This window comes from Vipera ursinii (assembly GCF_947247035.1).
Source record: "Vipera ursinii genome assembly, chromosome: 4".
NCBI lineage: Eukaryota > Metazoa > Chordata > Lepidosauria > Squamata > Viperidae > Vipera > Vipera ursinii.
Genome location: NC_139514.1, coordinates 61,122,396 through 61,145,169, shown reverse-complemented (window position 1 = coordinate 61,145,169; position 22,774 = coordinate 61,122,396). Strand labels below are relative to the sequence as shown.

General features: G+C 34.7%; 1 protein-coding gene across 7 annotated transcripts in view; it reads right to left on the bottom strand.

The window, feature by feature from the left end:
- The window catches only part of DMD (dystrophin), a 906,062-nt gene that overhangs the window by 571,653 nt on the left and 311,635 nt on the right, over positions 1-22,774 (bottom strand). For all 7 annotated transcript variants that reach the window (XR_014492555.1, XM_083362891.1, XM_083362889.1 and 4 more), the window contains 4 exons: positions 9,120-9,212; positions 7,919-7,996; positions 5,838-5,930; positions 2,906-3,078 (listed from right to left, as the gene is read on the bottom strand). Coding sequence is in view for 6 of the 7 variants with exons in the window: in XM_083362891.1 (XP_083219017.1) it covers positions 2,906-3,078; positions 5,838-5,930; positions 7,919-7,996; positions 9,120-9,212 (437 nt within the window). In the remaining variant the exon portion in view is untranslated. The remainder of the gene's footprint in view (positions 1-2,905; positions 3,079-5,837; positions 5,931-7,918; positions 7,997-9,119; positions 9,213-22,774) is intronic.

Sequence of the window (22,774 nt, the reverse complement as noted above, 5' to 3'; positions counted from 1 at the left end):
TCCTTTTCTTCTTTTTCTTTCCCTCTTCATTCTCCTTTCCTTCTTCCTCCCCTCTTTCCTTCTTTTTGTTTGTTTTTCCTCTTTCCCTTTCTCCTTTCCTTGGATGTTCAAATGCAAAAGGGGAAACATTTTTCAATGCCTCCTTGCCTTGTGATCAAATGCCACTTTTGCTAGTGGTCTGTGGCCACTTAAAAGACTGAGAACAAACCAGGCTCAGTTTATCCCGTGCTTGCATTTAGTCCACAGACAACAGTACAGCACAACTATCAAAATGGTGGCTGTGATAGTTGATCAGAGCTCCTCTGTTTTTTTATGTGCAACAGCTTTAGCATTTAGGAACAGAGTTAAGTTAGTTGCTTTTCTATTAATACATAATCCTTAAAAGAGCTCTCCTATAGGGACCCTACCATGGTCTAATTCAGACTGGAAATATAGTAAAGGAAAATATTTTCCCCATTCTGCTTTGTCCAGTTTTTCCCGCTGGAAATGGCTGTTTGCAACACACAAGGTGGGGATACTTCCCCAAGAGTTCACAATTCAAGAATACCAATGTTAACTTGGATTGCCAACAAAGTCCTGTCTGTGACAAAAGAGAACACAAAATTGCTTTCTCCTTGAAGCCCAAGTTTCAATGGATCCAGGATTGAAGCAGAATGGTGTGAACTGGGCCATCTCCAACAAAGTTGTCTCTCCTTCCTTCCTTCCTTCCTTCCTTCCTTCCTTCCTTCCTTCCTTCCTTCCTTCCTTCCTTCCTTCCTTCCTTCTTCCTCCCTCCCTCCCTCCCTCTCTCCTTTTTTGCCTCCCTCCCTCCCCTCCTCCCTTCCCTCCACTCACCCTCCCTCCCTCCCTTCCCTCCTCCCTCCCTCCCTCCTTTTTTTGCCTCCCTCCCTCCCCTCCTCCCTTCCCTCCACCCAACCTCCCTCCCTCCCTCCCTTCCTTCCTTCCTCCCTCCCACCCTCCTTTCTCATCTCTTTCCTTCCTCCATGCTCAGGAAGCGGTGATGGGAGGGGGAGAGATTGCCAATTCTGCCACCAGCTGGTGCTGTCCCACATGGGTGGGGCCAGTCCCAGTGAAAGGGAAGCCTTCTGGCTGTGAAGCTAGGTCAGAGAGTGGGCCATGGAGGTGCTGGTGGGAGGGGGGTGGCACTGATCTACAACATGGTTGTTTCCATCAAAGCCAGAATGCACTCAGCCTTAGATCCACGGGGCAGCCCTGGAACCAGCGAGGAGCTGCCCCGCTGCCTCTGCCCTGCCCCCTGGGTGTGTGCAGAGGAGACAACGAGCTCTGGTGTCCTGGGTGAAATCAGCCTGCAGGGCAAGACAGCCAGCAGGGATGCCAGACTTGGCCTGCTTGCCTCCTCTTGCGCACATGACCAGGGGGCGGGGCAGGGGCACCCGTTGCTGGTTCCATGGCTGCACCATGGATCTAAGGCTTGTTCTGGCTTTGATGGTTGGCACTAGGTTGTAGATCAGTGGCTGGTTGGCCTGGGCTGGACTGAGATGCCAAACGCTGGTCCTTCGCTGGTGCCATCTGGCAGGTGCCCAAGCCAGATGGAACCAGACGGAACCACATGGTGGGCCAGATCTGGCCTGCGGGCCTTGTATTTCACATTTCTGGATTAAAAGATACTTTTCAATTCAAAATTATATAATATTCACTAATATGCTCAAAAGTAAAATTTAGTTATACTTCTGCAATTGTTTTATGTTGGTTGGCTAAGTCTTATGTATGTAATATTTACAAATTGATTTACCAAATTTTGACTGAGAAAATAAAAATTCCTAGAAATTATTATTAAAAGGAAAGCATATTCTAATGAGACCTTTATACATATGATTCAGAAATATAATTATTTACTTATTAATAATTTCTAAGATTGGCATATAATTATCTACTTGTTATGAACTGGCAATTATTCCAAATGTAAAAATAACAACCTGATATTGATGTCTGGAACTACTTATCAGCTTTTTAGTGTTGAGTGACTCAGAGATAGTGGCTCATTCAAAAATCATCTGTTGAAATCTTGGGTTAATGTTACATGTGAATTCAGCTGATTTACAAAACATGGCCTGTAGGACTATAGAGATGGGTACATACTATTATATTATTTCTAATTACTTGATTAATATTCTAGGGCAAGTCCAAACAAACCTCATTATTGCTTAATATGTTATATGAGTCCTTACTATGTTATATGAATCAAATTTTATCTCCAAACGCCTGGAGTAAATCAAGCAGATTTTGATTGGCTGTTAATCTTGCAAGTGTATTACTGCATGAATGGAGGTATATATCCTAGTATCTTATCACATTTATGTAGCTTGTATATTATTAGTGTGGAAAATAAATGTATCAGATTTAGGGTTATAAGTGTCTGTAATTAAGAGTTATTAATTTTATCTCATATCTAGGGTGAGCTGACCGGATTATGTGGAAATTTATGTAGCTTTCTACATCAGAAGACTTACAACTAGTGCTGAAGGTGTTTGTGGAGAAATGTTCTCCTTTGAAAGTTTTTATGCATATATTCGGATCCTAAAACTGAATCAGCTGCACATAGATTGTTCAATTGTCCTACATATCCTTCTTAAAGATCAAAGCTAATTCACTAACTATAATCCACACAGGTAAACCTCAATAGGGACTGCATTTTGTATTAAATGATCAGAATTCGGGTTCCAGCAAAGTAAATCAATTCGGTTGTACAGGAACTGCTGTCAAAAAAAAATCAAGCTTTTCTTAGTTTCTGTTATGAACATGGAGTTTTTGCTGGATGCTTTGTATTTTAACAGTATATACTCACCACATGCACACCACAAAAAGAGACAAAAGAGACAGGCAGAGACAGACAGCCATAAGGAAAATTGCATATTTACTAGTAAATTTGTAATACTTTCCCTACCTGTGACTGTGTATGAGTGCATTGAAAGCCAAACCATCAGACCAGCTATTGGTGAAATTAAAAACATTGACCTGTGGATAGTTCTGAGTTGATTGACGAACCCAGCTTAACAAGATCTTTTCACTGTTTGTTTGTTGCAGGCCAGCCATGATGCTTTTCATAACATTTTTTACCTAGGTTAAAACACAGAATGTCAACATTAGCTATGTTTGTTTATGAAGTCAACCCGCTTCCCTTCTGTAAACCCAGCTTTTTCAACTTCCTTTTAGCGGGAGGTGGGGTGGGTTTGTTTCAGCTCAATTATCCATAGGGCCTAATGCTCTCAACTGAGAATCTGCCAAACTGAAATAAAGTAAATTATTTCTACACATTTTAGTGCAGTAAAATGTAACTTGAAGAAATGGATTTAGTAAGGGGTAAACCTGGACTAATTTTATCTTCAACAATAACAAATATGTCCCTTTCAAAAAAATGTATTCAACAGTTCAAGCTTTGAATGCTCTAGAAAGTGTTGCTGGGGATAAACTGTGGATCAATATCACCTCCCTCGCTCAAGATCAACCAAATAATCATGAAGATTTATTTTTTTTTATTTGTAGAACATAAAGGCTGGATTTAATATATCAAGGAACATAATGCTATAACATGAAAGTAATCCTACACATATTCTTACATCTAGGGCTATTCATATGATGGAGAATTAGAAAGAGACAGAAGGGAAACATCAAGATTTGTTTCTAGAGAAGCAGCCATATTAATATTGTTTCTCTTAAAACTATCACATTGGTTAGAATATAAAATACTCTTATCATGTGAATGAGGTATAGTCTTAAGAAGTGAAAAAAATGTTTTTATTTTCATGGGACTTTTGATTGTTTTAGCAGTGATATAAGCAGTGTATTTTTTTTAAAAAAATACACTTTTCCTTTGATTGATTTAATGGGAGCCAAAGTCCTGATGCAAGTGGTAATAGAAAAGTGAAATAGGGAGAATCATGACAATGCATTTTAATTAAAATTACTTCTTCCCACACATTTGATTATTTACCATATATTTAATGATTTATGAGGTACATAGAAATAGCAATTTGGTAATAACCTCTAGAGAATTTGTCTGAATTTTCCTGGTCTTTGGTGTACTGCATTTTTTGCACTTTACATTGCAGTAATTCTCAAGCTGGACTTAATTAAAAAAACATATCCCATGTTTGTATATTCCTTAAAACAGGGGGCCCCAAACTGTGGGCTAGTGCTGCCCTGAGTGTTGCATGGGTGATAGCTATGCCATGAGTGTCATGTGGGTGGTAGTCCCACCCTGAGCATCACAAGGGCATTGGCCTGCCCCAAGCATTGCATGGCGCTAGGTCCACTCCCAGCTTCAGATGGATACTTGTGCTGCCTCCAGCTTTGCATGGGTGCTAGTCCCACCCCCAGCATCTTGCAGGCACTAGTCCTGCTTCAGAGTTGCCTGGGTGCTAACCCCATTACCAGCATCACATGAGCACTAGCCTCACCTGGAGTGTCATGCAAGTGCTAGGCCCGCCCTCAGCATTGTTCATGCACTGATGCTGCCCTCAGCATCATGTGCACACTTGTGCCACCCCTTTTGCATTGCACATTCACACAGGGCCCCATGCCTGCCCCTTCCTTTCCCTCTGGGCCACTAACCTAGAAAAGTTGGGGACCTCTGCCTTAATACAGCAGAATAGAGCTCAAATTCTGCTGCAAGTCTATATTCAACAGTTACTTTACTATCCTTTAATTATTAACCATATATCATACAGTTCTTCCAAAAAATATATTCCAACCAATCTAAGGGTCAATTTATGATTTCTATCCATAATATTTATATTGTAATGTGCTGGTTCTCAACCTGTACTTTGTATGGTGCCACAAGATTCAGTATTTTCTACACTCATGTTTAAGAACTCCATGAAGCTTCTGTGAAAAGTCATATTAGGCATGGGGTGACCTGTCTCTCTCCATATCTGGTGAAGTAAGTGATGTATTGATATCATATCTCAACCCTGGCAAAACTGAGTGGCTATGAGTTTTAGGGTGACTAGTTTCTGAGAATTTAGTTGTGAATGAGGTGGCACTGCTCCAGATAGATCCTGTGCTCAGTTTGATGCTCCTTTTGAAGTCTCGCAAAAGAGCAAGCAGTACTTATGGCTACGAGGGCTTTTGAGCAATTTCAGGTTGTGCACCAGGAAACCATTTCTGGTATGGAGGCTCTACATTAGCCATTCATGCCTTAAACACCTGGATGGATTACTGTACTGTGCTCTGCAAGAGTTTGCCCTTAAAGTGTATTTAGAACCTTCAACTGATGCAAAATGAGGCAGTGCAGACTGATACAGCAATCTAAATCAGCATATGTTACTCCAAAAGTCTGCGAGTTGCATTTCTGATTAGTTTGCTTCTGGGTTCAATGTAAGGTGCTAGTAATGAACTATGAAGCCCTATAAATATTGGGCTGGGCTACTTGATGTATTTCTCTCCATTTATATCTACACATCTGGCAGAAAGGATATATTGTGGGTCACATCCACAGTGTCATCTAAAAGGATGGAGGATAAGAGTCTTTTCTTTGGAACATCATTATTCTGAGGTTAGATTGGGCCCAGAAGACCCTGAAGACATGATTTTGCCATCTGGTCTGGGGGAATCTACACCAAAGTGGTTATACTGTTAGGAAAATGAATGGTGCTCTCCCACAAATTATGTTTTTATGTTTTTGTTTTAATATTTTAATGAAGTTGGGGGGGATTGTGGGAACTTTTTTATTTTTTAACTTTGTAAATAACCCAGAGTCATGGAAATAAAATGGGCAGTTACAAAAATTTAACAATAATACAAATAAAGAGCTACATTAGTGTCCTTTGTTTATTAATCAGACATCCTACAGCTCTTCCAAAACAATCATTTGATACCTGCCAGTGGAGAATTATACTCCAGACCAATCCAAGGGTCAATTTATGATTTCCATCCACAATATCTATACTGCCAATATTTACCAGATCTACCTGTTAGAAAAAGACAAAAAATAAAATAAAAGATAGAAATTAAGCAACATAAATGTTTTTATTTGCAAAGTAAAATAAAGCAAAATAAATGGGTTTATATTTCCAGGAGAATGGAAAAATATATTATTGCTGAATTAATATAATCAGACTTCTAAAGTTATCATATTTCTTAAATGTATCCATTCAGGGTAATATGTGTGTTTGCATATTTATCTACCATTTAGCTTGTAGAGATATATAACAAATATTTGACAATTTGTTGACAGAATGTGAACAGTTGAAGTCATTAGAGGAAAATGAAATTGGCAAGGATGTAATATTATACTGCAAAATAAACATAAACGATTAAATGACTTTTAATAAAATGTTTTGGCAGCACAGAGAAAGAGAGCTTGCTGAAACAACTATATTTATAGCTCCTTTCATAATATGCATTTTTAAAAATTATCCCGTAATTATAATTCTGAAAATATAGGAAAGAAATGGAATAATAAAAGCAGAAATAATACATAAGCATTCCATTAATTACTGGTTAATATAAAGTATTGTTATATCATCTCCATTGTAAAGTTTTTATAGATATTATTTTGCATGTTCTCAATCCAGAAAAATTGACCATATCTTTATTTGAATCTATGATTCATCATATTTATTTGTCCTAGTAGTAGGATTCTATGAGTTGATATATTTATACACATGTCAACTCATAAAATTTCCAGATTCTCCTTCATTAGATTCTTCCATCTAATTTTGACACCATTAACTTTAAGATTGAAACAACATGCATACAATTTTGCCCCAAACGTTTCCTGAATAAGACTATGTCTCCATATTTCTTTACCTTATTGTGTATACTTGGATGATATTTTTGCCAAATACTTCATTTCCTCATCTATACTAATTATTCTAACCAGATTATTTTCTTATTTGATCTCTGTGTATTACCTAACCTATAACTAACACTTCCATTGATGTTTTTGCCTGTCTTACCCATCAATCAGAAACTCACATTTCTCCATTAGAGACAAATTATTTATCCATCTAAGGAGTCATTTACTACATGTATCACACAAACATTTTCCTGAGCCTTTCTATTAATGCATTGCTCCTCCAATTCTAGAAGTCAACACAAAACTGACAAGCTGATACATTCACATTGTAGTCATTTTATGCATCATCAGTTATATAGCAAACTAAGGAAGTATTTGTTACCAGAATGAAGTACCGGTATTTCTGTGATGCTGATGTGAAGAGGAACATAGGTCTCAAGAATAAACAATATTATCAGGTTTCATTTTTATTCAAGTTCTTTTCTTTTTCAAATTTTACAATATCATTGTAGATTTTTCAGATTCCACTTTTTTACAAGAATAAAGTTCAATATGAAAGTCTCATATGTCTATACTCTCCTCTTTGTGAATAACAGGTTCCCCACCCTACCATAACAAAGAGATATTTGAGACACAATGTTCAGATAGTTAAAATTAGAAATTGGCCCTTTAACTCTTCAAGCTGCTTTCTGACATAATTTCACAATGTCTAAAGTTTCAATATATAATTAAATATGAAAAATTAAAAAGTAATTCTTTTATGGAATGTATAGCAAGACAGAAACACATGTATGTATATATATATATATATATATATATATATATATATATATATATATATATATGTATATATGTGTATATATATATATGTATATATGTATATATGTATGTGTGTGTATATATATATATATATATATATATATATATATATATATATATATATATATATACACACACACACACACACACACACACACACACACACACACATATTTATAAATATAAATTGAATAAACAGTTTTTAAGACCATTTCTGGAACATATTGCAGTTTCATGTGATTACACTGAATCTTATCCACTGTGAAATGTATTTCAGAAACAGCCTTGTGTTTTTTAAAGCTCTCTGTGTACTATGGATTCATGCAAATTATTACTTACATTATTTTTCTGCAAGATTTGTAGTGCTTTATTGACATTGTTCAAGGCATGAACTCTAGTGGAGCCCTTTTCTTTCCCCTATAAATATAAATAGTTATTTCCAATTATTTTTGTTTAAAAAAATCATTCATGTACTTAATATGTTTATGACAGAAACCTTACACAATCTTGTAAGAACCAACAAGAGATTAAAGAACATAAATTCTTATTTTAATAATATATTTTCACTATTGCATTTATCGGTGACTATATTGAATCAGGGGAGTGGTAAACTGAAATCAGTTTAGTTCATTCCATTGTAAGTTTGAATTATACTAACAGTTTTGTCAGTTCCTTACATAAAAATGATTGAGTGACATTGGAAAAAAAATAGAGAAAAACTATATTTCTGGTTTTACACTTACGCAAACCACGATTAGATACAGAGAATTGTCTACATTATGCTAATAAAATATGATTGCATATTTGTTTTAGGAAAACCTACAAACCTACTGTAGTTTTCAAACATTTGTTCATCTTAATTATATTTAATTTTTATAAATATTTTTAATCTATGAAAAATCCTTCCTAGTATTTTATGCATTTTGTTGTATGTAAGACAATCTTCATATTCTGAATCAGACCAAAATAAAGAAATGTAACAGTTAATAATCATGAAACTGTTCTCCCTTATTTTTGAATATGCATATGTTTAGCTATAATAATAGAGTCTCCCAGAGGCAGTTGAAATCATTTTGAACTTTGAAATGGGAATATTTTATAAATTTCATCATCTAATTCTATATACTGAATACACGGATAGTGTATTTTTTTATCTAAAAATCAGAAATAATGTATATAATATAAATCTTTTATAAATATTTTTAGACATATTTACATTGCTATCTCCATGTTTTTGTTCACTATACAATGAAATACATTAATAAAAGGACAGTAATAGAAAATGCTGTCACTGCAAGTTTCCATGAAGGGAGGACAATATGTGAAAACTTTGGGGGAATTTGCTAGGAAAAGGAAAAGAATATCATAAAGAAATTTTAAACATCAGCATCTTACACAAATTGCAATATATTCTTTATATGTTTTTAAAATATTATAAAATATTTACAGGTACAAGATCCACAAATGCTAATTTTACAATGAATTTTAGGTGAAGAAGAATTGCAAAGTTATTTGAGGTAGTAGATAGATATATACATACAAGTTTTTGGCGTGTAAGACCTTCCAGGAGCTCCAAAAGCTTTCGACCATCTTGCAAATCTCTGAAGAGATCTTCAATTGGATGAATACCAAACTAAAATGAGAGGAAGTTTATTAGACTGTATGTTAAACTGTTAAGAAAATATTATGTCAGTTGCTCATACAGAAACAAGTTTTCTATAAGACGTTTTCACTTTTAGCAACAAAATATCTTATTTTGTTGCTAAATTTATGAAAAACATCAGGCATAAGATTCTCTCACAAACTAGATAGATTAGGACAAAAGAATAAACTGTACATTTCTCATGTTACTGTTCTATAATCTGCAATACTGCCTGTTTCATTTATGTTGCAGTTTCAAACTCATGAATTTAAAAAATATTTCACAAATGAATACTACCTAGTTTTCTATTCCCATATAGTCAGATAATCTTTCCTTCAGCAATATATTTGTTACATCACTTCTGACATACTTACCCAGGAATTTTAAAAAAAATGAATATATTCTTATCATTGCTGATACCAGAATGGAGTATGACAAATTTCCATCTATGGCAGCATCTCTTATCAATGATCTCTTATCCTATTATTCATGAATCTATTGTACAAGTAATTTTTTAAGGACAAGTCAGTTTTGGTGGTGTAAAACAGGAGTCCCCAACACCCAGTCCATGGACCGGCACCGGGCCGCGGTATGCCAGCAACCAGGCCACACAAACAAGTGAAGCCCCATCCGCTGGATGCAGGCAGCACATGAAACCACGCCCCCTCTGGTCAGTGGAAAAATCTTTCTCTACAGAACTGGTCCCTGGTGTCCAAAAGGTTGGGGGGCCTCTGATGTAAAAGACATCAGGGTTTCTCTCACAAAAGTCTGACATAGAAGCAAGACTCATAAAATTAAAAAAAATCCTGCTATGGTAGCAAAGCCAAACAATGAGAACACAGAGGTGTTTTGAAAGAAAACTTTCCAGGAGTAAGTTGTCTTGTTATGGAGAAGGCAAGTATTTCTGGTTGAGATCTATAGACTAGACCATGAAAGCCTTCACTTAAAACAGCATCCTCCTGAAATATTTCATACCATGGTTCAAGTGATAGCTGCTTATACCTTATATTAGTATTTTTCCTTAAAAATACACCTTCTGATTTAATTTGATAACATATAAATCATCATAGAGGAGGTTAATATTATAGAGAAAATAAGTATTTTCACCAGAACATTTAATTATAATGTGTTACAAGTCAGTCTTAAAAAATATATATGCTGAGCTTAATACACAGCCTTAATGATCACCTATATACCAGAAAAACTTTCCAATTCTGCCAGCATTCATTATATTAGCAAGCCTGCTATTTGTCTGGTGGTGAGGTAATTAGGTCACCTTTCAGAAACAGATTGAATATCTTCTGCAGATCAACAATCAATAAATCTTTAATAGAAAAGGTTCAGAAGAGACGAGAAATATGCTGCATTTTCAAGATTATTGGAAAGTATGCATTCACATATGAGAAGTTTTAGGAGAAACAAATTAATAAATGCAATGTTATTTTATAAGCATGCACAGAATCCAACGATGCCTTTATCACAATAGCAAATAATATGTGAATTTTTTTCACTATAACTTTTGAAATATACCGTAAATATTAAGTACAACTGAGCATTAAAATATTTGATTTACATGTTAGATATGATAGACAAATACAGAGATGTTATAATGTATATAAATAAAACATTAAAGCAGGGCACTTTAAAATTCATGGTAACTTTTCCTGTGCTTTAGGCAAACCAAATGTATGGGTGCATCAGGAACCTCTCCACATGATGCATTCTTCAATGTTTTACTGAACCTGGTAATAATAAAGTGATCTACTAATGGAAAGTGGATCCCATTAAAATTGAGCAACCTTTAGGATACATAAATTATTTATTTCATTATTATTTATTACTATGTCTATGTCTATGGAGATTCTCAGTAATCCAGGTCATAGTTATCCCAAATATGCTTTTTCATGAGGCAAATGGACTTTCTTGTTTTTCATTGAAGACATTTCACTTCTCATCCAAGAAGTTTCTTCAGCTGAAGAAGCTTCTTGGATGTGAAGCAAAATGCTTCAAAGAAAAACAAGGAAGTCCAGTTGCCTCGTGAAAAAGCATATTTCGGATACTATTATTAAGGTTGGTTGTATGGTCAGCCAAATCTTTAGACAGAATTGGCATTTTTATCTCCCTGTCAGGTTCTTCCAAAGAACCTGAGAAAGAAGAAGTTGTTTGATGGTGTTCAAGGTATTGTAGAAGGATATAAACTCTTCCAAGTAAAGCTGCCTGTCACTACTGACTGATGGTAATTTTGTCAATGCCAATGGTGTTCAAGTGATGCTCCAGCTCTTTTTAGATTACACCCAAGACACCTATTACTATTGATACTACCTTTGCTCTCTGTTGCCAGAGTTGTTCTATTTCTATTTGCCTTTATATTTTATGATTTTGTCCAGTTCTTTCTCTTCTATTTTGCTACCCTCAGGTACTGCAGCCTCCCTTATTGAGACTTTTTTTGTCTTTCTTATCTTACAATAAGGGGCATGGTGGCTCAGTAGATTAGGACGCTGAGCTTGTCAATCAGAAAGTTGGCAGTTTGGTGGGTTGAATCTCGAGTGCTGCCTAACAGAGTGAGTGCCTGTTACTCGTCCCAGCTTCTGCCAACCTAGCAGTTTGAAAGCATGTAAAAATGCAAGTAGAAAAATAGGGACCACTATGGTGAAAAGGTAACAGCGTTCCATGCACCTTTGGCATCTAGTCATGCCGGCCACATGACCATGGAGACGTCCTCGGACAAGTGCTGGCTCTTTGGCTTTGAAACGGAGATGAGCACCAGCCCCTAGAGTCGGAAACGACTAGCACACATGTGCGGGGGAACCTTTACCTTTATCTTACAATAATTAAGTCTAGGATGTTATAAGGTAGGTTCTTATCTGTTTGAATTTTAAAGTCCAGGAGCACTTTAGGGTCTTCTTTTTCTCTTATTTGTATACTTTGTGTTGCCCCCAGTTCTTGTTTGAAGGCAAATGGTATTTATTGCACATATTGCAATGCACCATAGCTGCTACTTTGTCATGCCATTGTTTGTAGTCAGTCTGAGAGAGCTTTTTGCAGCAGCTAACTAGGTGGTCCACTATTTTTTCAGCTTCTTTGCAGAGACAGCATCTATTGTCTGTTTCTCTCTTTCTCTCTATCCTATCTCTCCCCTCCTCTCTGTATATGTTATGTGTTTATACACACACACACACACACACACACACACACACACACACCATGTAATACTTTGCCTTGCTCTGTCTCTTTTTTATTCTTTATTTGGTCTTCATTGTAGGCCAGTTGGCCTCTCCTGTATTCAGTAAGCCTTCTTTGGTGTACTAGCTTCAGCCCATCTTCTTCACTCATCTTCAGATATTCTTTTAATGTTCTTTTTATTTCTTAAATTATGTGCTGTACTTGCAATGTTCCAGATCCACTATGCTTTTTGGTAAGTAAAGTCTGTGAAAATCATTGTGTGAATGAAGGGCATGATTCCTTCTCATTATTTTATTGGTCTTCCTATCCAGGCTTTTAGTTCTGCTTGAGTCCAGTCCACTATTCTAGGTCTGTATCTAATGATTAGAAGTGTCCAAGTATCAATTGCTTTGATGGCATTTCTTCCACTGTGTTTGGACTTTTAAGTCCTCACTCTTATGAAGTATTCACTGCTAACCTTCTTCTTGGCTTCAGTATGCTTAATGTCACTTTGAAGGATGCCCAAATTTTTGACGTGATCTTCTTTCTCAAGACTTGACGTTATTTCCATGGGACATCTTGATTCCTTTAGTTAATGAAGATATTTCTCCTGTTGATATTAATGTTGGTACATTTATCCAGTCTATATTTCATTGTAGTGTCTTGTCTGTATACGGTATATGGATAGTGTCGAGCAGAAATTCTATTTCAAATGGTGCTTTTCCATACAGCATCAAATTATCCATGTAAAGAGACCACCTGGCAGAAATTTTTGCTGGTTTTGGTTATAATTGTATTAGGTTATAATTGTAGTCTTTATTTCAGTTATATAAATTAAGTGTTAGCCCTAGGTCAAGAATGATGTAATACATTCCAGCCAAAGTTCAGGGTTTTTTTTAGTTGCTTCAATTATGTAGACAGAATCTGGAGAGACTAAACCTTTATTTCCCTATCCTAACACATACATCCTGGGAGATTCTCTTCACCAGTTATTCTAAATCTTTTTTTCTTCCCAAGATCAAGCTTTGGACTGTTTTGTCTCTTATCTCACACCTTCCTCAGAATGCACTCTGTTCTTTCTGGGAACCTGCTATGTTACTGTAGTTAATCACATTATAAACACATTCCATCACACTAAGTAATACAAGACTGCTAGATTGTACTATAAACTTCAGAGTACATTCACTGATATTCCAAATGACTCTTCTGTTATTGCCCTATCAATAAGCTTCTCTGTTGTTTCTTTATTGCCAGTTTCTCATATTACCAATAAATTATTTAGATCTTTTTCAGAGAGAATATGTGCAAAAGTAAACATACCAATTGCTACAGCTATTTCTATTCCAAAGGTCAACCAGATTTTTTTTTTACCAAAAATATATTTGGATGTGCAATGTTAGAGGAATGACCATGCATTTTCCATCCTGGAAAGGATTTGGATACATAACCAAAAAAGGTTGAACAGAGAAAGTGCTGCATATTTTAGCTAATATGGTAGGATTTTTTAAATTAAAGATTTGTTGATACTAATGCCAAGAGACCAAAGAAGAATAAGAAAAGTATGTTTCTTGAATGCATGAGAGCTTTAGTCAGTTTTAGTAACAGGATTGTAAAAATATCAGAGATTTATGCTTTTGTTACTTTTATAACTTTCAGTCGTTTTATCTGATGTTTAAAAATGTTTCAAAAACATTTGCAGCAAAGAGGAAGTGCAATTGGTATGTATTCTATGTGATTTTATAAGCTCACTTTATATTCCCGGAAGAGTATATTTTTTCTATCCTCTATTTGTTCACTATTTTAAAAGTCCTCTTCTAACAAAGAGGATATATTTATACGTGCAATTCCTTTAAGTAAAGTAAGAACATACGTCCTTATCAATCATGTTCCTTTCTCAGATTAAAAAAAAGTTGCAAAACATTTAACTGAACATCTTTATTGAGGTGCTTGAGAAAGAAGTCTGTGACCAGGCAGGAATTTAAATAGTTCATCACAAACAAATTCAGACAGCTATGTGAAGGAGCAATAGCAATATCATTTAGACTTATAAAGCTCCATAGTGTTTTGTAGCACATTCTGAGTAGTTTATAAAAATCAGCATATTGCCCCCAGCAATCTGGGTCTTCATTTTACTGACCTCGGAAGATAGAAGACTGAGTCAACCTTGAGCCGATCAGGATCAAACTCCTGGCAGTGAGCATTGAGTTAGCCTGAAATACTGCCTTCCGACCACTGTACCAGCATGACTCATCTAGCCTCAAAATTGCCAACACAATCTTATGTTGCATAAGTTTCCAATTTTATTTATTTATTTATTTATTTATTTATTTATTTATTTATTTATTTATTTATTTATTTATTTATTATTTAGATTTATATACCACCCTTTCCCAAAGGACTCAGGGCGGTTTACAGGGCATTTAAAAAAACAGTCAATACAAACGTTAAAACACAATTAAAAGAGATTAAATAGAACCCTGAGAAAATTAAAACCCAGTTAAAATTAAAATTAAAAATATTCTCAGCCTGGGCCAGAGAGCTCGAAGAGCCAGGTCTTCAGGTCCCGGCGGAATGAACGGAGGTTGGGGGCAGTCCTAAGCTCCGCAGGCAGCTGGTTCCACAGGGCAGGCGCACCCACTGAGAAGGCCCTACCCCTGGGTGTTACCCCCCGGCAGTCTTTAACCGGCGGCACCCTGAGGAGATCCTCCCTGTGGGAGCGCACTGGACGAAGGGAACTTGATGCTGGCAGCAGGTGTTCCCTCAAATATCCTGGACCCTCGCCATTTAGGGCCTTATAGGTAACTGTTGAATTTTATTTTGTCTTGGTTGAAAAACATTGCCTCCTCCCCAATTTTTCAACTCTAGTATCCAGTCCTAGGCACTACATTTTTTAAAAAAATCAGACAAATGAAATAAATATAGAAAATGGCTACAAGGATTATTTGGTAACTAGAAATTGAATCCTTATAAGAAGAGACTGAAGGGTTTAAAATATTTACCATGAAAAAAAAAGATTGAGATGGGATGGGGTAGGGTGAGGAAGTTATTCAGTACTCTGCAAATATCTGAAGTGATACAGAAAGACAAGAGATGTTACCTTTTGTTAAGAATGAAGTATATTGAATTTACATCATAGTAAGATGACTATTAAAAAACAATACAACTTAAAAGAATTAATGCACTTTGACAGTAAAACAATATCTGTCAACGCTGCTAACATCGGATGTTCTTGCTTTGTAGCCATCTTTTCTCTATTGCTTTTAGAATTAATTGATGCTGGGAGGGGGAATAGGGATGAGAGTCCAGCTAGTCATAATAATAATAACTTAGTTGTGGCAACCCAAGGACATTAGACGCAGAGACATCAGTTTTGGTGGGCTGGAGTGCTGGGGAGAAAGCTCATGGCTCAAGCTAATTGGGGGATGTGATTTATGATTGTTATTGGAGGAGGGAATTGCTCTTTGTTACTTTGTATCCAGGGGACAGGAATTTAGTTTCTGGTTTCAACTATGTAGTGCCGATACTTTGTTTCTCAAGTAAAAGATTCTTTAAGGTAAACAATGCATTGAAGTTCTTTTGAACAGTTTCATCTGTTGAAACCATGACAGTATCTCTTTCAGTGGAACTCTTCTAGCAGGACCTAAATTGTTATCTACTGTTGATTCTTTGATTTTAATTCCTATTGTGACTCCAAAGATTAAATGGTGAATTCCATTATTAATTTTATGGTATACCATTGAAGTCTTAGTAATATGATAATAAATCAACAGAAGGAACTAGCATTCCTTTAGTTTATATGACTCTCCTGGGTTAGGGAAAGACCTAGAATTATCTCTCATGATGCTCTGATACAGCAAAGGTCTGCAAGTAGCTTCAGGAGCTGTGCTTCAAAGCAGCCTGTGTGATGAAAGCTGGAGGGCGGGGCTGCAATCAGTTCATTGTTGAAGAAGCAGCCATTTCGGAATTTATTTTTCAAATGGACAGTAAGTTGTGCTTTTCATTTCTTAATCATTTTAAAGAACTACTAATCTTTATTAAGCCAAAAAAGGGTCTCTTTAGCTACAGCCTGTTATTCTATTTTGGAGATCTGCACCATTTTGGGAATTTCTTCATGTCAAACAACAAGGAAGAAGGCTGCTAAGGCAAGCTAAAGTAAGGAAGTGTGGACTATCTTTAAAAAAATGATTGAGAAATATAAGGGCAGAAAGTTGTGGTTTTAGTGTACTTGGTTTGCTTTGTTGTGGGTGGCTAAAACTTTCAGATTTTTATGATTCCTGATTGGTCAGCAATTCTTAAGTGACTTATAAAAAAACTACTGTTTGACTAAAGGGGGAGTTAAGAAGATGGAGGAGCAAATTATTAGAGATGTATTTGAAAAATCTTTAAATAAAATCCCTCAGTTCATAGAACAGCTATGCTCCAAGGATGCTAGAAAGATTACTCAAACTACGTCAGAGATGCAAATATGTATAGAAAGTTACCAAACCACAGAGTCAATTTCACAAGTAGGTGACAAAGCAGAGGAGTCAACTGTAATTTTGGAATATAAACCCGACACCAGTTTTCATTATGATGGTTTAAACAGAAGCCTCCCAACACAATTGAAATCTTCCATGAAAATTTGCAACTTTTAAAAGGATAAGTTTAGGACCTTTTCCTCATGGATATTAACAAGGTTGAGAAATCCTTGAGAAAAAGAGAAGTTTATAACTACTTGACAAACATTCCAGAGAAGAAAAAGATTTTATTCCATGAAGACAAGCTGGAAGGAGTGATTTAAACTTAATGAGTCAATTGTAATTAGAATGGATTTTCATCAGTTTGATATTTGTAATTGAAAGAAAGTCTTAATCTAAAGTTTGAAAATGTATCTTTCCTTTGCTTAAGTAATTTATAAAACATTATTGAACATGTATTTATAAATATTTATCTTAAGAGAAAGTTAAAGAAAAGATGTATTAGCTTAAAGAAAAAACTAGAATTTTAAAAAGGTTGTATACAAGAATAAGAAGAAATATTCTATGAGGGTAACTTGGAGGGAGTGATCTAAATTTAATGAGTTAATTAGAGTTAGTTGGAAATGTATTGGTCTGAAAGTGAACTTTAAAGTATGTATGCTAAGAGGAAGTTTAAAAAAGATGTATTAGAATGTTTCAATTTTAAAAATGTTTTTAAAGAAAAGCTTAGTATTTTAAAATAGATGAAATATTTTTCTCTTCAAGGTTATAGAATCTGAAAGAATTCAGTGAATTTTGTTAATATAAATGGTGACAGTTTATAAAGATTATTGTGCAAACTGAAATAAATATTATTTCAACAGCAAGGAAGATAAAGCAGTAATTGTTAAAACTGATTATTCTGTTCAAAGAGGTGAATAATAATAATAATAATAATAATAATAATAATAATAATAATAATAATAATAATAATAATAATAAAAATAAATAATAATATATTTATATTTTTCATTTGGATATCACTTCTGGATTTTGTGCTTGCAATGAAAAAAAATAAAATTTTGACTTCGGTTTTGCCAGTCAGAGAGAAATGTTGTTATAGAAATGGCTAGTTATATACTAATCTGTAAAAGTAAAATGTTGAGATTGCAATGTTGTTATCTTGTACTGTGCTAAACAGAGTCAGAAGTCAATCCTTTTTTCTTTCTTGCTTTGCACCTCATATTTTGTTTCCCCCTTTCTTTTTTCCCCTTAATTTCCTATTTTTACTTTTCTTTGTATTTTATATTTTGATAAAACAATAAAAGTTATATAAAAAGCAATACAATAATAAATAACTCTTATGGTTACTTTTGTTTATACAGCTAAGATGAATGCATTTTTCTGCACTTTAGAATTTAGCTAATAATGTATTGTAAATAAATAGTTTTTAAAAGTTTGCAGAATTATAAGGGTTTGAATTTTGTCTATGTTCTGCAGAATAGTTTAAATAGAAGTAAAACAAAACCAACTAGAAAAAAAAACACATTTTGCTAGGTTGTTGGTGGGTGACAATAGTGTTGAACTATGTGCAAATCAAAATTTAAGATTTCACTAATTAAGAATTGAAGCCACTTTGGAATACATAATTGTTCTATTATTGTTGCGATGGTTATTATTTGTGGCTAATACCAACAATTTATTTTGGAGTAAAATAGAAAATGTCTTAAACAATTCTTTGCATTTTCAGGGTAAATGGAAGGTGAAACATTTCACTTTTTTTAAAAAACAGCAGTATTAAATTCCTTGAATCACATGAAAACACAAAGTGAGTTAGTGCCAAAGGAAGGCTATCATCTTATGACTTTGTAAGCAATCATATAAAGCAGGGGCCATGCAAGCAGCGAGCCAGGGCACATGTGCATGAGTGCAGCTTGACTTTCACAAATTGAGCTGTGTGTGCATATGCGCCGGACCACCACTCACACAAGTTGAGATGTGCATGTGTGCATGAGCACCAGCCCACCACTTATGTGGCCCAGTTCCCCTCTCCCTCCCCACTGGCCACCAAGCCGCAAAGGTTGGGGACCGCTGATAGAAAGGGATATTATTATTCATAACTCACTTTGAAAAGTGTCAAATTTATTTGTTGCAACCATTAAAATTAATTGCTAAAATTGGAATTGAAATCATTTCATTGAAATTCAGTGACAATACAGTATCAAGTCAGACTTTACAAATCTATATTTAACTTAAAATTCCTCTAAATTGGGAAAAGGTTGACTGTAGGGCCTTGCTGAGAATTAAAGATTTCTTATTGTTCAAGCATTTTCAGACAAAATGTTCTTTTGAAATGTTCTGGCGCTGCAAAGAATAAAACCCTAACCAAACCCTTCACTTCTTTGTTTTTCATCCTATAAAATCTAGATTGTGGATAACTGATAATTGAATTTTGAGTGTGGACTATTTATGTTATTGTGACAACCAAATATAAATTCCTTTGGAATTTAACCATATAATATTAACACTGGTCCTTTTTTAACTTTTTCTTGAGTATGGGAATGACACATTCTGTACCCTCTCTATTTTCTTCTACCTTTCTTGATGTTATCTTTAATAAATTACATGTTACTGAGGAGAAATTAATCCTTAATTTAAAATAATAGCTAAATTTATTTTATGCCTAGTGCTATTCTTTTAACATGGGAAGGTTAAGCTGCTTCTGTTTCATAGAATGAAGAATTTATTCAATCAAATGCATTAAATAAATAAATGAATTTGTCTATCTTACTAGCATATCTAACAAATTATACTAGAATAAAATGCTCTTTCAAATTCTCTTTTCCAGTTTCCAGTTTTTGTTTTGCTCTTGAGATAATTAGATTAAAAGCAGGAAACTGTTAAAATTCAGTACTGTTTTGATGTTGAGTATCATGGTTAAGAATGAGTGTTCCACGTGTCATGGGTGGTCAAGTGCCTTATAGAATGTTAAGGTTTTTTAATTACTAGTGATGTTGCACTTTGACTTTGGAATGATTAAATACTGAAGGGTTGAATAAATATTCTGAGTAGTTGAAAGACTGTAATTGAACATAAAGGAAGAGAGATGGAAATCTTTAGATGGAAGTGGACAAATCAGAGGATGATGAGATACAGATAAATGTTTTCAGAAACTTGATGCAGAATAAGTAGACGTGGTAATACTATACTTCACATCAAAACTCAACATGATTTTCTTTCATGTTTTTTTTCTCATAGAGACAATCAATTTTTTTTTATTTTGACAGTCTACTCATGCCTACCATTGGTTATCAGGATGGCAAAGATTCTTAGAATGAGGGTTCCCCCCCTTCCTTCCTTCTTCTCTGTTGGCCCAAATTTCTTAATTTGAAAAGATCTCATGATGTCAGTCACATCAGGCAGCTTGTCTTTATAGCATGAGAATGTTGGAAAACTACAGTTTTATCTGGATGTATATTATTCTATGTGGTGGTCATTCACAAGCAAATGTGTACAGGTAACTTTCACTTAACAACCATAACTGGGACTGACAACTCCACTGCTAAGTGACAAAGTTTTTAATTTTTTTTCAGAAAGAACAAAGTCCTAAAACTGAAAATGAAGAGGAACTGAAGCAAAGAATAACTGAGCAACTAGAACAGCACAAAACAGAATAAATTTGGCTACACTGAACCTTGTTATAAAAACACAGATAGCAGGAGAAAAAAACCCCTTTTGGGCTGCTTATCTGTATGGCAGAGACAATAAACTATTTTGAAACTGGCCTGCCTGTACTATGAATATAAATACCAACTGACTTTTAGAGGTGTGTCATGGAGCTATTTCCCTATAGAAGAAACATGCATTACTGATTGAGATGATGGAATACTTTGGACTATGAACAATTTTTAATTGCTTTTTTCTCTGGACAGAAAGGATGCGTTTTTCATTGGACTGAAAATTTTGAAAAAATTGGAACTTTATTTATATTTACTATAGGGAGACCAAAGGACGGACAGATAGGCCTGCTGGATAATTAGGAGTTAGAATGACAAATGACTGAAACTTTTTAAATCCCTAAGTAGATTGGACTATAAAGACTACATATAAAAACAAAATGGATACTTAGCTTCAAATGGTAAAAAACCATTCTTAACACCTGTCTCCAAAGTCCCCAGCATGACATATCAACAAGAAAATGTTGATGAATTTCAGAAAGAAATTCTTTCTATGTTAAAATCAATACAAGAGACAATTACCTTAGCTCATGGTGAGACTAAAAATAACACAAAGGAGATAAAAGAACAATTCTTTAATCTAAATCAGAACTCAAAAAATGACTACAGAGAAGGAGCTAGCAACCCAGAAAATAGAAGGAAATTCAGAGGAAGCAGATCAAAAGATGGAGGACCTAAAGAACGTAACTAACAGACAGACTCAGACAAACAAAGAATTAGAAGACATAGCGATAATATTGGAAATGGAAAAGATATCTTACCTGTCAAGATGTCAGAACATACTTGAGGATAAGAAAGAAGAGCTGATTGAATGGAAAATAGAGCTGTTAGGAGAATTGGGGAAAATTGGAGAAGGAGGGAGGCTGTTTAATTAATATCAATGGGCTGAGCGTTCTTCCAAAAATAATTTAATCAAATTGTCTTTCTTATTCCAAACAATATACACAAAAATAAAGGAAGAATTACTTGATGATTCAAATGCATTGACTTGGAAAGTTAGTTGGCAAAGGAAGAAAGCCATTAGATGGCTTTGACCCATTAGACTGGATATTATACTATTAATCAGATGTTTGAACATGGCTGAGAATAGATAATTGTCAGAAATAAAAGTATTATTATAACTAGAAGGATAGGATTTATAACTAGAATATTATATTTTGGTATGAGAGGGGAAATATGAAAATGTTAAGAGGGTTTGAATAAGGGAAGCTTTTAGTTACTCAAATATAACATGATGAGAAATTATAAGTGATAGATATATTTTCAACACTGATGGGAAATTATTATTTTTTTAAAAAGTGGGAAAAACAGGATATTAATTGAACAAATGGATATTAAGTGCAAATGCAATTAAGATATATTTTGGTTAGAAAATATGTTTTAAACTGACATTATTGATATGATTAGGAAAATGTAAAAAAGATGTTGATATTCAATTGTATATGTATTAACAACAATAAGAATTGTATTTGCCTAATGTGGGAAAATGTGTACTACTGGAAGAAGAGAGGAAGCATTGGATGGTGTAATATTGGGCCTAGATTGAAGAAGTTAATTTGTACCACTGAATTAGACAGCTAGCAGAAGTATCAAAATATGCTTATACTATAATATCAAATGTAAGTGCCAGTTCACTGCAAACCAACTGATATATGGCACAGCTGTAGTTATAATGATGATCTTGGATACAAAATCAACAAACAACAAAAAAGCCATGGTGCACGACCAAAATGGAAAATCAGGGTAGAAAATAACATCAGCGAGACAGCCATCACCAATAAAATCAGCAGATGCAAAGCTCAAATTGCAGACTACAGGAAGAATATTCAATAAGATATCACAAACATTTCTACCAATCCATCAACAGAGAGACTATAATGAACCAGCCAACACCTGATAAAGAAGAAATTGCTCTTGACACAGCTATGGATACAGTGAATAAAGGAGAAAGAAATACTTCAATTCATTTCAAAGTAGGTGTTGGACCAAAGTTGAGCTTCATATTCATAAGAATTGCACTATGGTTTCTGCCTCAAAAAGCTTTAAGTCCGCAGGAATAAACTGAGTACTACTGGAGCAAAACTACAAATCACAAATCTACGTGGAGAGCTACTTCCTGAACTATTACTGTGGATAGGTTTTCAGATGATATTTAATCACAAACTGCTTTATGTGCATGCAGGCATGCAATGAATCAGTCAATTTAGATGAACTCTGG